The sequence below is a fragment of the Parasteatoda tepidariorum genome, chromosome 8 (assembly GCF_982258835.1).
Source record: "Parasteatoda tepidariorum strain Cologne lab strain chromosome 8, Ptep-v5.0, whole genome shotgun sequence".
In the NCBI taxonomy this organism is placed as follows: domain Eukaryota; kingdom Metazoa; phylum Arthropoda; class Arachnida; order Araneae; family Theridiidae; genus Parasteatoda; species Parasteatoda tepidariorum.
The window spans coordinates 71,348,615-71,365,190 of record NC_141762.1 but is presented as its reverse complement, the minus strand read 5'-3'; the positions used below and the strand labels follow the sequence as shown (position 1 = coordinate 71,365,190).

At 33.9% G+C, this 16,576-nt stretch overlaps 1 protein-coding gene across 3 annotated transcripts in view; it reads left to right on the top strand.

Annotated features, from left to right (window-relative positions):
- The window catches only part of LOC107449338 (retinal degeneration A), a 91,953-nt gene extending 76,975 nt beyond the window's left edge, over positions 1–14,978 (top strand). For all 3 annotated transcript variants that reach the window (XM_087169122.1, XM_087169121.1, XM_087169123.1), the window contains 6 exons: positions 995–1,032; positions 1,391–1,511; positions 3,613–3,649; positions 6,019–6,118; positions 7,764–7,827; positions 14,624–14,978. In XM_087169122.1, coding sequence (XP_087025248.1) covers positions 995–1,032; positions 1,391–1,511; positions 3,613–3,649; positions 6,019–6,118; positions 7,764–7,827; positions 14,624–14,649 — 386 coding nt within the window. In that variant the 3' untranslated portion in view covers positions 14,650–14,978. The remainder of the gene's footprint in view (positions 1–994; positions 1,033–1,390; positions 1,512–3,612; positions 3,650–6,018; positions 6,119–7,763; positions 7,828–14,623) is intronic.
- Positions 14,979–16,576: the final 1,598 nt, after the last annotated feature.

Below are 16,576 nucleotides of genomic sequence, written 5' to 3'. Positions count from 1 at the left end.
GTGATTCTCCATTCACAGCTCATGGTATCATACATAAAACGAGCCTTTCTGACTCTATACTCCAGCGGCCCGAGATCACACAAATGTGATCTCAATACGATACTCTCGCATTAGGGATCGCGTGATTCTTCATTCTCATCTCACGGTATCATATATAAAACGATAAAACGAGCCTTTCTGACTCTATACTCTAGTGATCTAAGATCACACGGATGTGATCTCAATACGATACTGTCGCATTGGTGATCGCGTGATTCTCCATTCTCAGCTCCCGGTATTATATATAATACGAGCCTTTCTGACTCTATACTCTAGTGACCTAAGATCACACGGATGTGATCTCAATACGGTACTCTCGTATTAATATGCATAAACTCAGAGCAAGTAGGCTAAGGGAAACGCTTCGTTGTTATTCCGCCGGTCCTGAAACAGTTAACAAACACAGTGAAAGATAGACTTCATTGCTTTCTCATTGGAATCAGTTGGAATGGCAATTCATACGAAAACTGACACTATGTCTACAATTTGTATCAACTGACGAGGCATTTATTAGAACAAATTAAAACATTTCAAGCAGTAAGAAAAATTGTTATTATAGATAATTTAAAAAAATTCGTTTCCTAATTAAAAAAAAGGAAACCTTTCTTTTGGCATTGAATTCGTACAAAAACTAGACAACTTAATATTTTTTCAAGTTAGATATACATTTTTTTCAGATTATGTTCTCTATTTACATGTTTGAAATGCTCTAAATAAATTACTCTACAGCCAACCAATGAGTAGAATCGGGGTGGTAGGTGTTAGAACTAGATTAAAAATTAGATATAAAACTGATTATTTTTAAAAAAAGAAAAAAAACTAGTGTTTTATTGTTATTTAATTATAGTACTATGCGTACAACATTTAATAATGAATTTTTAGTACTAATCGACAGAAACTTTTATTTATAAATTTATCTATCCAAATAAAGTAAGATATAATTTTTATTTTCCAGATATAATAGCAGCTGCAAAGATGGGATATTTGGATCAGGTAATTTTAATTCAAGAAATTAACAATGAATGGTATTTATTGTATGAAATGAAAAACTGTTATGCACTTTATAAAACAGTTTTTTATCTAATTATCTAATTACTTTTGAAAATACAGCTTCATATATAAATTATGCACAATAGCATAATATTCTTCTTATATGTGACTTACTTTAATAAATATTTGTATTAGTGAAGATATTGTACGTTTGCTATAACTATCTCTCTAATAGCCAATAATCGAAGTCAGATTATTTTATACTCGCAAGTAAAATATATTTCGCATAATATATTTTGTATAATATTTTCAAATTAGCGAGAGATTCAAAAAAAGAAATGTGGTTATTTTATTTTATCAGGTTGCCAGATTGCATAATGAGGGACAGAATTTAATGCTGAAAGATCATGATGGTCGAACAGCTCTTCACCATGCAGCCTTTATAGGAAACGTAGATGTCGTGAGATACTTAGTAGCTTATGGTAAAGAAGATGTTTTAATTTTTTTCTTTATGTGAAGTGAAAAAAAACCCACCTAAATTGACTAGAATTGTAATAAAAATGTTTAATTAAAAACTAAATTTAAAAATAACATTTTTATCAAGGTACTTTTACATCAAAAATATTTTATAAATTGCAGCGAGCACAGAGGTTAATATACTGAAAGTATTGAGAGTTCTATTCCCCGTAATGGCTTAAAGCTCTTTCAAATTCATGTAGATGAGAGATCCATGGTGGCTCAGCAGATAGAGCGTTCGATTTCCAATGAGTTGATCCGGGTTCAAATCCCAGCGATGACCGGTTGATACTAATTCCGCGTCCAGCTTGCACCGGCCACAGTGCTGATGCAAAATTTTGTCAGTGGTTGTCGGATCATAGGTTTGAGTCCCCTTGCCGTCAGACTGACCATGGGAGGTTTTCGTGGTTTTCCTCTTCATGTAACGCAAATGCGGGTTAGTTCCATTAAAAAGTTCTTCACGAAGGCAATTTCTCCCAATACTTGACACAGGAGCTCCCTTGTTTTCAGGCTTGGTTTCAAAATTACTAGGGCACGGAGTTGAACATTAGTAGTCGTAAACCTAAAATTGGGTCAGCTGTTCAACTACGGTTAAAATAAAATAAAATATTGATGAAACAACGTGTTAAAAAGTTGCTTTTTTTGTATAAATAATGTATAAATCAAAAGAATAGAATAATTTTACATCATGGCAAGAAATGTCTTATTAGACTAGGTTTGAAATCATACACTTTATCGCAACATGTCGCATAGTTTCTCTCAAATCTAAAAACGAACACCTAACCAAATACATCCTAACATAACACAAGCTGAAGGTACTCAAAATTGGCGGAAGACGCATTTCTGACTATCTTAGTACTTGTTATCACTCATTTAGTAACTTATTATCAAACATTTAGTAAAAAGTGCAAAACTGAAAAATAAGTTTAACCGGATAAATGGTTTTTATACCATACTCAAAGGTATTATGGCCGACAGGCCTGTGTAGGGGGCAGGGAACTGTCCCTGCATCAGAAAAGTCCTAGGTTCGAATCCCGGGCAAGGCATGGATGTTTCTTTCTCTCTCTGTGTGTTCTATGTCCTTTCTCCTTTGTGTGTGAATGTGACCAGCCCTATAAACGGGTTGTGGTTGTGTGAATGGCGTGGTAGAAGTCGAATTCCTGGCCATAGATGGCGCCACTGAAAAACAGGAACAATCGCAACCCCACTACCTAAGCAGGCATACGACAAACAAACAGAAAAAGGTATTACGGTAAAATAACCGAATTTTTATTAAATTATTAGTTCAATTTTTAAATTATTCAAATTGCTGATTTTACCAAAATCATTACCAAAGCACTTCAGTGAAAACTACCACGTCTTTTTGGCGTTCGCATATAGAGCCAGAAGCACGGTAAATTTTGTCATATTCTGTCAGTTTTGACTATACTTTTTTCCTCAGTACAGATCCCTCAGCGTTAACGTTGTTGATGTTTTTTTTCATAGCTTGGTTACTAACCACTATTATATCTACTATTTTAAACCCTTTATATCTATACTTTTTTTTAAAATTTGTAAATGTTTCTAAATATATGTATATTAAGGGTGCTCATTACAAAACACCCAGTATAATGAAGCAACCTTTCTCTATTTCAACTAAAACCGCTTTATTAATTTTGTTACGAGTTGAGAGAGAAAATCACATTTACTGTCTAAAAAGGATTTAGAATTGAGATAGATGTTTTTAATCTTAGAACAAGAATAAAAATCTGTGCGAGAAATTGAATTTTCAGAAGAAAAAAAATTCTAAGCATATTACATGCCGAAATGAATTGCAGGACCAATTCAATGAATTGCGAAACGAAAATCCTATTACCTTACACAACGAAAAATTCCGCAATTCCAATGGGAGAAATATTAAAGTGATGAAATTTGATAGTAATACAATGCTTTTTTTTCTCTATCGAAGCTTGTTAAATGAAACCTGTGATTCGTCCGTTTTTTCTCTTCTTATAGTAGCATTAAGTATAAAGAATTTATTTTCATCACATGTTGTTAGAAAATCCATTTAGCTTTGTTTCTTTGCAGCTCCAATTTCAGTTTTGGATGCGCAAGACGATATTATGTAAGTATATTTAATAAGCTTAAATAAATCCTATCTTCAAAGTAAAGAAACTGATTGGTTTTATTTACCTTTATTTCAATAGAATAAAATGCTAATATTTATTCTATACAGTTAAATATATATATATAGTTAAATCTCAATACAATTAATTTTTCCATACTTAACTCTATGTTTTTCTGAATATTCCATTTAGTTACTTCTATCGATATTGTATTTAGTTCTAATATGCGATTCGGGATCGTCTAGTTCAGTGGTGCGCAAACTTTTTTCGACTGCGACCCCTTTAGTAGAGAGAAAATTTTTGGCGACCCCTAGAGATAAATGTTCACAAATAAGATGTATATTTCGCGCATTTCTTTCGTTTCATCGAATAAAAACATCATCATATTTGACTCATATTAATTTTATTTATAATTTTAAGAAAATACTTTTTGTATAACACAAAAATCAGTAAATTGCCCTTTAATGAGATGTATCTGGCTGCAAGTTTCTAATTATCTCATCGATGTTTGGATGTATGTTGCTAATTGCAATTCGCATATCATCTTCAGGGTTTAAACACGAGCGGTATTTAGTTTTTATTGAAACTAGTTTGCTAAATCCAGTTTCACATAAATACGTTGATGCAAACTGTATTAACACTCTGATGGCATTCTTGCATAAAATGGGATATTGTTTTTCCACGGATAGCCAAAATTTTTGTCAGGGCTGAGTCTTAAATTGATTTCGACTCAGTAGTTCTCACTAATTTGAAGAGTTGAACTGCATATGTCAAAGGAAAATGGATCACGAATCCAACCAAGATTTTCAGGAAAATCCTCGAATCTTCTCGAAAATTTCTTCTTTAACTTTTCAATGTGATTGGAAATGATGTTTTTAAATGAAAATATATCTATATTATTTTCCTTGATAAAATCGTTAAAGCAAGGGAACATGGTGTTGTTTTTATTCAGTTCAGTTAGCCAGAGACTAAGCTTATTCTTAAAAGCTTGAATTTTTTCTGGCTGCAGTTATGTCGTTAAGTTTTTCGAAAATATCAACTAAATAGCTCAGCTTCCCTAGCCAAACTTCATTGATATAATAACTTGCCAATCTATGTTTCTTTTCGATTAAAAACGTGTACACTTCATCTCTTAAATCAAATATCCGTCGTAGTATTTTCCCACGTGAAAGCCATCTGACTTCGGTGTGTAACAGTAAATCTCTCATACGTTGAGCCCATCTCATTTCAAAGTATTGAAAAGAGACGGCTGTTGCATTTAATGTAGTTAATTGAACTAACAGCGTCTTGTAATACGTTGTGCAACTCTTCATCCATATCTTTTGCAACAAGAGCTTGCCGATGAATCATACAGTGATTAAATACCATATGAGGCGCCACCTTCTGAATTAAGCCTCTGAGCCCTTTATTCGAACCTGTAAATGCTGCAGCACCATCAGAAAGAGTGGACAGCATGAAATTGCAATTAAACAGGGAGTGACGGCGCTTCACTCTTTATATGTACACTGTATGGTATGCAGCATGCAGGGATAATGCATTTCATAAAAATTTGGCGACCCCCAAAAAACTTCTGGCGACCCCCACAGGGGTCGCGACCCCTAGTTTGCGCACCACTGGTCTAGTTGGTAGGACGTTGGGCCCATGTCCAAGAGATTGTGAGTTCAATCCCTGGTGGCCGAAAACTACCCCCGTAATAGATGGTGACAGCAAACTCCCCATGTAATAGATGGTGACTTGTTCATGTTATATCTGTCAGGACACAAAGTCCTTCATGTTCCCATAATAAAGCAACACCTCGTGGGGTACTGAATTGGAGATTGATCGCTCTCTGGTTCAGGTCAAAATTTCGATTTGTGGATGAATGAATGGATGTATGACTAGGATGTGATACGGGCTGTGACGTGTTCGTCTGTAGTCGCATTCTTGGCCATAGATGGCGCCACTGAAAAACAAGAAACGCACCATCTGCCTTAAATTCACTTGGTTTCACTTAATGGGCTTGCTGGCGAAACAATACAAGATTTTTAACTCTGTCGTCTTTTAACTGCACAATCTACACTAGAAAAGTAAAGTAAGTAAGAAAATAGCGTTTGAAAAGAGCAATAAAATATAGCAATACAAAATTTTCTTCTTTGTTAATTTAAGAAAAATATTGTTAAATATCGTTTAAAACATTTTTTGGGCTAGTCAAAACTTACAGTATGACAAAGCAGCTTTCCAAATAAATGTAAACTACGTCTTAGACTTATGTTTGAACAATAATTTTTGAAAAGCGAATTTATTTTCATTGCTTCAAGGATTTTTGGATTTGTGTTCCCTTATTTTTCTTTAGATGCAACTCAAATATTTTTATTAATTTAATTTATAGGTTTCACACAGCTTTACACAGGGCAGCTTCAAGAATGGATAAAGTAATCTGTTCGATTTTAGTTAGTGGGGGAGCATCATTAGATGTCAAGGATAAACAGGTAAAATTGTCACTGGAAAAAGAAAAAACAAACTGAGTGCAAGCTAATTAAAAAATCGAGATGTTTGCAAACTGTCAACTGCACTTTGCGATGCACCTATACACCTTTTTACAACAAGAATAACTAATGACGTTGGCAGTATGCAAAAAGTCTGATTTTCCAATTAGCCTCCGATTGGCACCATTTATTTTATGACTATTTTAATTCAACAAGCTACTTTTATAAAAACAGGCAGTAATAAAGTGATATATTTTTTAAATAAGTGTTAAAAACAGGGAACATTTATTTAATTCTTACTGCTTATAATCTTGTTGTTCCCAAAATGAAACTTTTTTATACATCTGCGAATTAGACAAGATTTTGTTGCGCGTGAAAGAGCGGAAAGAAATGACGTTTACTTAGCTGCATTTGTTGGTTCGTCTATGATAAACAATATCGATATAACAATCTTTATCATTTAAAGAAAACGCACGAATGAATAAAGATATAATTATGTAATAGTTGCCTCAATTGTAACTTAATATTACAACTTAAAGAGAAACGGACGAAGCCAGTTAGAGTAAGGTTATGCCAGATTCTTCGCTGAGAAATTTTATTATTTTGTACTCATTGATAGCAAACATTACCTACGGACTGTATTGTTTACTTTGTAGTATTGTAAAAGCATTATCTTGGCAGTGTGTTACTTTTTAATAAAGATTACTGCACAAGAAAATAAAATATTTATACTTTCCTCTAATTTTTAATGCAAACAAAATAGGGTTCGATCACTTTGTTAAACAGAATTTACAAGCAGATTGCATATCAATTGCTAGTTGCCTTTTAAGAACTATCCACAAGAGTTTTGAATGGGCTAATTATGCCACATGAAGTGATGCTAATGCTTAGCTACTTTCAATTACTACCTTTCTACCCTTTAAGAACTATCCACAAGGGCTTTGAATGAGCTGATTGAAGCGAAGCATTTACCTACTTTTAAGAACTACCTTTCTACCTTTCAAAAACTATCCACAAGGGTTTTGAATGAGCTAATTACACCACATGAAGCGAAGCTAACAATTAGCTACTTTCAATAACTACCTTTCTACCATTTGAAAGTTATCCACAAAGGCTTTGAATAATCTGATTGAAGCGAAGCATTTACCTACTTTTAAGAACTACCTTTCAACCCTTTAAGAACTATCCACTAGGGCTTTGAATAAGCTGACTGAAGCGAAGCATTTACCGACTTTTAAGAACTACCTTTCTACCTTTTAAAAACTATCCACAAGGACTTTGAATGAGCTAATTACACCACATGAAGCAAAGCTAACATTTAGCTACTTTTTTGGGTTGAACGAACAGAGAAGAAAAATGCTTTTAAAACCTGATATAGTAAAAACATATCAATATTAATAAGGTCTGAATAATGCTCTTATTTATTCCTTCTAGATTTATTTACATACACCAACAAACTTGAAGTTTTGGAATTTGCTCAAAAATGGAACAATCATGAATTATGAGAAAATTTACATTGAAACAATTATATGTTCAATTTATTTATTACGAAACTAAAATTTTAAGCAATTCTTGTAAAGTTCTAGATCTCTTTAAACATGTCTTTAGAAATACAGATCTCAAACTCGTATTAATCATTCTTTTTCAGGGCAATACCGCTGAAGAAATAGCAGAAATAATGGGAGATAAAGTTTTAGCCGATTACTTAAAGAGTAAGTCAATTAAGTTTTCTTTCTTTTCTTTTTCTTTCTCTCAAGACAGCTTTTAACAAATTGCACCTTCATGTCTATTTACTACTTCATAAAATTAATGGTTTTCATAATGAATTTTATGACTTCTATTTCTGCATCTTGTTTACTCAGAAGATAATAAATAATGTCGGGTTATTCTTTGCTGTTTTTCGGTCGCAGTTAAAATGGAATGAGGCGAATAATATAAGTGATCACCGCTGTTATTCTTCACTGAACTCCTAAAAATAGATTTCAATTTACAGAGAAAGTCGATTTCTTTTTATAGCAATTTGAAGCAATAAACGTGAAATTCTTTTGGAAAAAAGTTGTCTAAATAAACCTTATAATAAAAAAAAGACATTATGGGGTTAATTTTTGATGAGAACTTGCCACTAGCGTGCAAGCTGAATTCATTATTTATTCATAAAAAAGCCTTCAGTATCTTTTTATTTATTTGTAGTTTTTAGTATAAAGTACAAGTTTTGTATTTAAAGCTAAGATAGTATTTAAAATATAATAAATAAGTAAGTATAATTCCATTTCATTATTATTTTTTAAAATCGATAATTGGGTATAATATGAAAAAAGCACAACTACTTCCACTTACTAGGAATAACATTTACCTTTTAGTTTAATTAATAAACTGAGTTTTAAATATGTTTACTAAATTCATAAACTTCGGCAAAACAACAATATAAATTATTTCCAAAGGAACTAGACTAATATAATTCCAACCTGGCGAGTAGCGACTTATAAACAAGACACTTCGTTTGATGCTTTTACTTGTTGCTAGAAATCAGGTTCGCAGAAAATGCTGTTTACTAGTTAAATTTAGTAGGAATAACACGATCTGTGACGTAGGCTATAGTATACCCAATTGTGTGCTTGCATTTCAAGAAGAAGATCACAATACCCATACATGTGACCTATGACGTCAGCGCCAGCTGATCATTTATATGCAAAATGGGGCGTTAAAACTGAGCTAGATTTCTCCACATAAGTTAGAATGTTAATTAAGGTGAAGTTAATTAAATATAGAGCCATATCGCACATCAAGTTTGTTAAAATATAATTCCTTTTCGTCTACGTATTTTACTTAACTTAGATTTATAATTTGTTTATGCATTTTATTGTAACCATGATCCATTTTTGCTTTGTTTCAACAACCAATCAGGATCGAGATACCCACACGATGTCATTTGCAGGTATCCCATTGGAAATTATACCTAATCATGCGATTTAAATCGGATTTAAATAGAAAATACTTCTAAGCAACACCACGCGTGTTTGTCGAACCTGATTGGCATCCGCATTGACAAATGCCTCTATTTACCTACGATGTTTTACTTGCAAGTATACAATTAAAATTCTAACTAGTTTTACTTTTTTTTTACCTATTTATTGTTCAAACTACAACTCTGTTAAAAGATTTTTATTATGAATGAGTTAAGTGTATGATTTTATTGTATTATATATTTTGCCGCCTAATACCGCTTGAGAAATGTTCTTTCTCAGAGTAGCATGAGGTTTATGGACATATAATAAAAAAATGTAGTTACCGAGTACATGTAATGGTTCTGGTAAATCCAATTACTATATCTCCAAGGAAAACAGGATTAGAAAGAGACTAGTTCTCAAAACTTCTATTTCCTGGTTGATTATTTTCAGTATATATCTCCATTTTACTGTCATGTATAAGGAAGGTTGTCTCAATATACTAAAGACTATCACAAAAGCAATGTTGCTTTGATTAGATTTGATACGCCCTTAGTGTAAAGTATGGCTTAAGCTGTGAGCCACCCTTTATAATTAACTCCGTTTTTATAATGACAAAGCCAATTTATGAAAAGAGATTTTTCACGATCAAAAATTATTGGCATTTTTCAATTTAGCTGTAAAAAATCTAAGAAGAAATACAACTTGAGCTATTAGCATTTTCATAACTAAACGACGTTTTTAATAATTACTTATGCAAGGCCCGGGATAGCCTGGACGATAGGGCGCTGGGCCCATGTCCAAGAGCTTGTGGGTTCGATTCCCGCCGGCCGAAGACCCCCGTGTAGTAAATGGTGGCTGATGCACGTCAAATCTGTCGAGTCGCAAAGTCCTCCAGGTTACCATAACGAATCAGTACCTCTGGGGGTACTGATCCAGGAGTTTCCTTGTCTTCTGGATTGGTTCAAAATTACAAGACCACGGAGTTGAACATTAGTAGTCGTAAACCCAAAATTGGGTCGGCTGTTCAAAGACGGATAGAAAATGAAATAAAATAAAAAATTACCTATGCAACTTTACTGCTGTGTTATAATAATACACAGTCCAGTCACATTAATGTGACCACCACCTACTTTTGACGTCAAAGTGAAATAACCAATCACAGAGTGTAGGTGGCAGCACATTACAGTGTAGTGTATATATTGGATGTCCTAGGGCATCGAAAAGCATTTCAGTCGTTGGCGCAATGCAGAAATGTAGCGATTTATCCGACGTCCAAAAGGGCATGATTATTGGCTTTCGGGCCAAGGGTGGAAGCATTTCGGAAACGACTGATTTTGTGAACTGTTCGCTTACCGCCGTGCTAAAAGTATACCGTGCATGGCAAAATGGCACTATACAAAACAAGCGGCGTGGCACATGTGGTGCACCACGGGCCAAAGATGGCAGAGACGAATGAAGGCTACGGAGATGCGTTCAGACGAATAGACGTGCAACTGTTGAGCAACTGACCGTCCAGATGAACCAAGGGGCTACCAAGAGTGTATCCTCAACAACTGTTCAGCGAACGTTGCTGCGCATGGGCCTCCGCAGCAGACGCCTGGTTAATGCACCCATACTGACTGCTGTTCATCGGTGACGAAGGCTGGAATTTGCACGCCAGTACCACAACTGGACGTCCACAGAGTGAAAACAGGTGGCTTTCTCCGATGAATCACATTTTATGCTCTATGGGACAGATGGACGTTGGCGTATATGGCGTGAAACGTCTGAAAGCAACACCCTGCAACAATTGCCGGAAAGCTGCAGGCTGGAAGAGAGAGCGTTATGGTTTGGGGAATGTTTTCCTGGCATTCACTGGGTGCACTCATCATTGTGGAAGGCACGATGGATCAGTACAAGTACGTATCTGTCCATGCGGACCATGTCCACCCCTACATACAGATGATTTTTCCTCAGAATGATGGCATCTACCACCAGGACAATGCGAGGTGTCATACAGCTCGCAGTGCATGTGCGTGGTTCGAAGAGCACCAGGATGAATTTACCGTACTCCCCTGGCCGGATAACTCACCGGATTTAAACCCAATCGAGAATCTGTGGGACCACCTCGATCGGGTTGCTCGTGCCATGGATCCTCAACCGCGTAATCTAGCTCAGCTGGCCACGGCACTGGAGTCGGCATGGCTCAACATCCCAGTGAACACTTTCAGAAACCTAATTGACTTTCTTCCTGTACGTCTCGTAGCGGTCCGCTCTGCCAAAGGTGGTTATTCTGGCTTTTGACAGGTGGTCACATTAATGTGACTGGACTGTGTAAAATCAATTAAAAGAGATTAAACTCTCAAGTAGAAAAGATATTTTAAAACACATACACACAACCATTGTTTTATTTAAGAAATATTTAATGTATTGCATTTAATAATTACAAAAGCACAACTGTTCTTTACTACATCGAAATCAAGTTTGCCATTTCATGGCTAAAAATCATGTTTAATGTCTAATCTTAATTTGGTCTAGTGCGTCGCAGGTGAAAAACAAATGACAGATCTTTTTCTTTCCAAAAGAAGACCTCCCAAATATACAGTAAAAATAACATCCGTCACATCATTAAAATATCACTTAAATTCCTAAATATGATTTATCTCATTCTTTTTGTTGCCAAGGCAACTAGAACACATTTCTTAATTTGGAAATTTAATATGTTATGCAACAGGAAAGATTTGTTTGTTTTTTATGAGGTTAGTAGCACCCTCTGGTTTGCTTGAGATAAGATGTTCTGTTAAATTAAATTTTGGTAATTAGCAAGACTGTATTTGTATACAAACGGTTGCGATCAAACTCAGTCTCGGTTGTACTAACCATTATTTTACAACTAACAGGAAAAATAATAACAAATACTGTCGATTGTTAAATTGCAAATTTTTTCAGATTAATTATGTCTTAATGAGTTAGCTGATTCTCTGATGCTCTAATATACTGATTTTTCGATTCACCAGAAAGCGAGTTCATTTATTCGCCATTCGGCTATTGTCTGATTCTCCAATTTATCGATAGGTGAATGCTGAAGTGCTGATTCTCTAATTCTCATTTTCACTAATTCGCCAATTAGTTGGTTTGCTTCTTTCTTCATTATTTTCTTTTTTCATGAGTGCAATGAAGCAAAAATCGTTTGGAATATTGATTGATATAACACAATGAGTCTTTAAAAGTATTCTGCTTTTAAAATTAAAAATAAACAACGCATTAAAATTACGTGTAAATTAAACTGTTCAAACAAAGGCGCTAAAAATTCTCAAAAATGAGCATATATAATGTACTTTAATAATAAGAAGTGAACGAAAGTTAGTCATAGTATCGTAAAATTTAAATGGCTCATGCTAAATATAGTCTGATAACATTACTTCTTGTAATAAAAACCTTTAAGAAAAGTTCTTCAAAGTATAATTAAGTGTCTATGAAAGCTAATGTATTTATCGTTACCTAATATCTTAATAATTAATCTATAATTATAAAAGGAAGAGTTTGTTGTGTGTGTCATATGTAACACCAGAACCGTTTACGCTCGCGTTTCGAACACGCTGCAGTGACACGTTACACGTGACAGTGAGTGAGAATAGAAATTTTACACTCCGATTCTCAAATTCGTTCAAAAATTTCAATTAGAACTTTCGAAAGAGACGTTTAAAAAAGGGAAATCATTACTTAAAACCGGTCATTGATAAAAAATTAAACTTTAGACGATTCTGTTTTTCCTACATTTTAACGATAACATTAATGACGTTTTCAAGCTTATAGCTCTCATTAAAAATAGGGTTTTATATCACACGTTCTTTAATATTTAATCTTCCGTTAGTTATTTCAGATAAACTCAATGATCACAGTAATCGCTGTAGCATACATAGTTTTGCCAGAGCATTAGTATTTCTAAAACAATCTACGCAGATTTAGTTTATAGATAGCTTTAGAAAATGTTTCTATAAAGCTGAATAAAGTCAGCGATATTTGTAATTAAAAAATAATAAGTTACGTACTTAAATACAAATGGCGCCAATAATGTTTGATTAATTTCAGTAATATCTATTACTTGACATAAAAAAAAACAAGCTATGTACTGAAAAGAAGAAGAAGAGCTAAGTAATTTTGAAAAACTGTAAAACTTCACCTCACAAATATTGTAGTTAACGATGCTTAATTAATTCTTTCACTACTTGAAGCAAAAATATAAGCTATGAACTAAAAAGTAAAATTAATGTTAATGGGTAAATGACACAAATTCATTTAAGAGTAACGTAAAAAATCACTTAACAAGTATTGCATCCAATGATGCTTAATTAATTTTGATAATAGATGCTAATTGAATAAAAAAAAAGTAAGCAATGTTCTAAAAATCAAAATTAATGACTGAAGATTCTAATTCGTCTTGGAGAAAATTAAAACATCGCCATACCATTTTTGAAGTCTATGATGCTTAATTAATTTTGATAATAGCAATCAATTCAAATTAAAAAATAAACTTTATACAATAAAGCAAAATTAAAGAAGGAATACTGCTCATTCTCTTTAAAAGTGATCACCTTTAGCCCTCAAAACTGCAAGCACCCGCTGTGGCATTGATTCCACAAGATGCTGATAGGTAGTTTGAGGTATCTGGTAACAAGCTCTCACCAACTGGTCCCGCAATTCCCTCACATTAGCGTGGCAGCACATTAGCGTGGCATTCCTCATCATAGCGTGGCAGCACGAATTTGGTTTTCAAGTAGGACCACAAATGCTCTAGTGGATTAAAGTCAGGTGAATTTGGGGGCCAAGACATGACTTGAAAGTCACTGGAATGTTCATTGAACCAATCCATGACGATTCGACCCTTATGACATGGCGCATTATCCTGTTGGTAAACACCATCCCCCGCAGGAAAAATGTTGCCATGAACGGGTAAACCTGGTCTGCAACTATGTTCAAGTAGCTTACAGGCGTCAGGGATTGTTCTATGAGGATTATGGGTCCCAATGTGTCCTATGAAAACATTGTTCCTGGGCGATAAAGCATGAAAACCTGGGCGAGCCCATTGTTTTAGATGGAGGGTGGTCATAATGTAATGGCTCTTCGGTGTATATTGGTGTATTTGGTACCTATCAAAATTGCATCAATACTGTGCAGTTTTAATATTGATACTGCGTGCAGAGTTTTTTAGGGCTCTTCGAAATGGGTGAGTACTGAAAAAAATGCTTGATTGTTGCAAATTTGTTGTAGCTTCATGCAATTGATTGTAGCTTCATGCAATAACCTCACCCCAAAAAATACTGAATACAATTAATCTTTGTTTTAAAGGGTATGTACTATAAATAAACGTGTTTTGCTTAATCCAATAACGCAAAGCTACCTGGCATATGTCTTTCAGTTTCATGCTTGATTTTGTAGTGTTATTCCATACTGATTTATTGATTATTTTCTTCGTTTTACCCCGTATAAGGAACGGGTATTCAGCTAGTTAAATATATCACTTGCTATTAGATACTTAAATTGTAATTAAACATAAATACTGATTTGAAATCTTTTATAGGTGTTGCAGATCCAGTGATTCTATGATATGAAAAACTGTGCAAAGCTTCGACGCATCGCAGAATGCTCTTGTCTTTCCGACATTCCTATCATTCAACTGTATTTTTGCAAACCAATTTTCAGTGCAAATTTTAAAAACCCAAATCAATGTTTGCCTTTGGAAAACGATGCTCAAGTGGTCTTGAAGCATTTCAGAAAAAGCAATAACAAACTATTTTAATAAAACTATTTTCTTTAACAGAACAAATATATGTAGCAAAATAGATTATTTATTAACATCGGAATCTGTTCACTACATCTGTATTTTAAAGTAAAATATTTCAAAATAATGTCAAATAAAATTTTTGGACTACAAATTGTTTACCAGTTTCCTTGTATCCATTCACTAACTTTATGTAAAACTGTGATGATTTTACGTTGAAGTTAAATTCGTTCTTGAACTACGAATTGTTTGTCATGCACTAAGATCCAGAGCATGTGTATAAGAAGCAAAGTGATGGCCAGGAGGTATAGTTCGCCTAAAGTAACAACTCCCCTATCCATTCTTCAGGACCCGTGGTGGTGACTATGGTAACTAGGTATCATTATTTCAAGTAGGGGTGTGGGGTCATTATTTAGGGCATTTTTTTGGTTCGCGTCGGAGAGAGAAAGGGAATATTTTTCTTCTGTCAATTGTGTTAGCCCTAGTGTGAAGAGAAGCTACCCTCCTTGAAATGCGCTATTCTTGTTTCCATAGCAGCAGACGGCCTCAGACTTTGTGGCGGGGAGAGTTCTTTCCGTAGACTAACTATGCGTCAGTTGTGAACCGGTTGTTGGGCAACTTTAAATGTAAGGTTGGGTACGCTGCCTCCCTCCAACCACCGTTTTATTCTTTCTTTCTATGTCGAAATTTGTCAGTAGATTTAATCGACATGGATGATATAAATGGTTTCTGAAATTTTAATAATTGCTGTACTGTTGATGAAATCTTTATTAGCAGTACAGCACCGTTTCTCAGTAGTGTAAAAATGTAGAGCAGACCGATAATAAAAAAAGGAAAAAAATTCCTTCTTCCTTCCCCCCCCCCCCAACCAAAGTAGTAGTTGAGAGGAGAGGAGGTTGAAATAGGCTGGATTACAATTTTCGTTAAATTGAAAGCGAACTCTTATAAACTTGGAAATGGTAATCAGGAAAACATATTTCGGCATTGTGAAATTTTTATTTTTTTTATTTTGAGTTGAAAGTTTAGATGAGAAATACATACTAACACAATACATAGCCTTCATATTAATCTAATTTATTTTTACTAGAAAATTACTATATACCCTTAAAAATTTATTTTCCTCCCTGGCCTTTTATTAAAACAATTTCAAAAAATAAATAAAAATTGGATCATTGATTGGATATCTATATAATAACTGAATTCAAAAGCATTACTTTGTTTTCCTAATTCTTGGTACCCTTCCGATTTCCCACGAAGTACACTTACTGGAAACCACTGCTATAAACGGCTTATTTTCGTAATAATTTTAACCTTAAAATTTAAACTTTGCTTTTCAAATAAGATACCAGTACAAACATAGGGCAAAATTAATGGTCGTTAAAGGCTACACGCTAACTAAATGTAACAAATGTCAAGTTGTATGATAATTGTCACTCGATCATTACTTTTTTCTTTGGAAATGCGCATTTTATTGTTATTATTATTATTATTTTTTAATAAATGTGGAATTAGTAAAAATATTCTAAAAATGATATTATTCCACGCTTGATTCTTAAAACTTTTCCTCATTTTAATAGTGAAAGTTTTCTTGTTTACCAAATTTTAGAAAAGGTTTAAGAGAAATGCCTTATATTATTAAAGCAACAATTTTTAACTTATTTAAAAATTTTAATCTTTAAAAGAGTTGCCAGTATCAAAAATGTTAACTGTAGAGGGGCCGATAGCGAAATTTCTTAATTTTGCCCCATACAA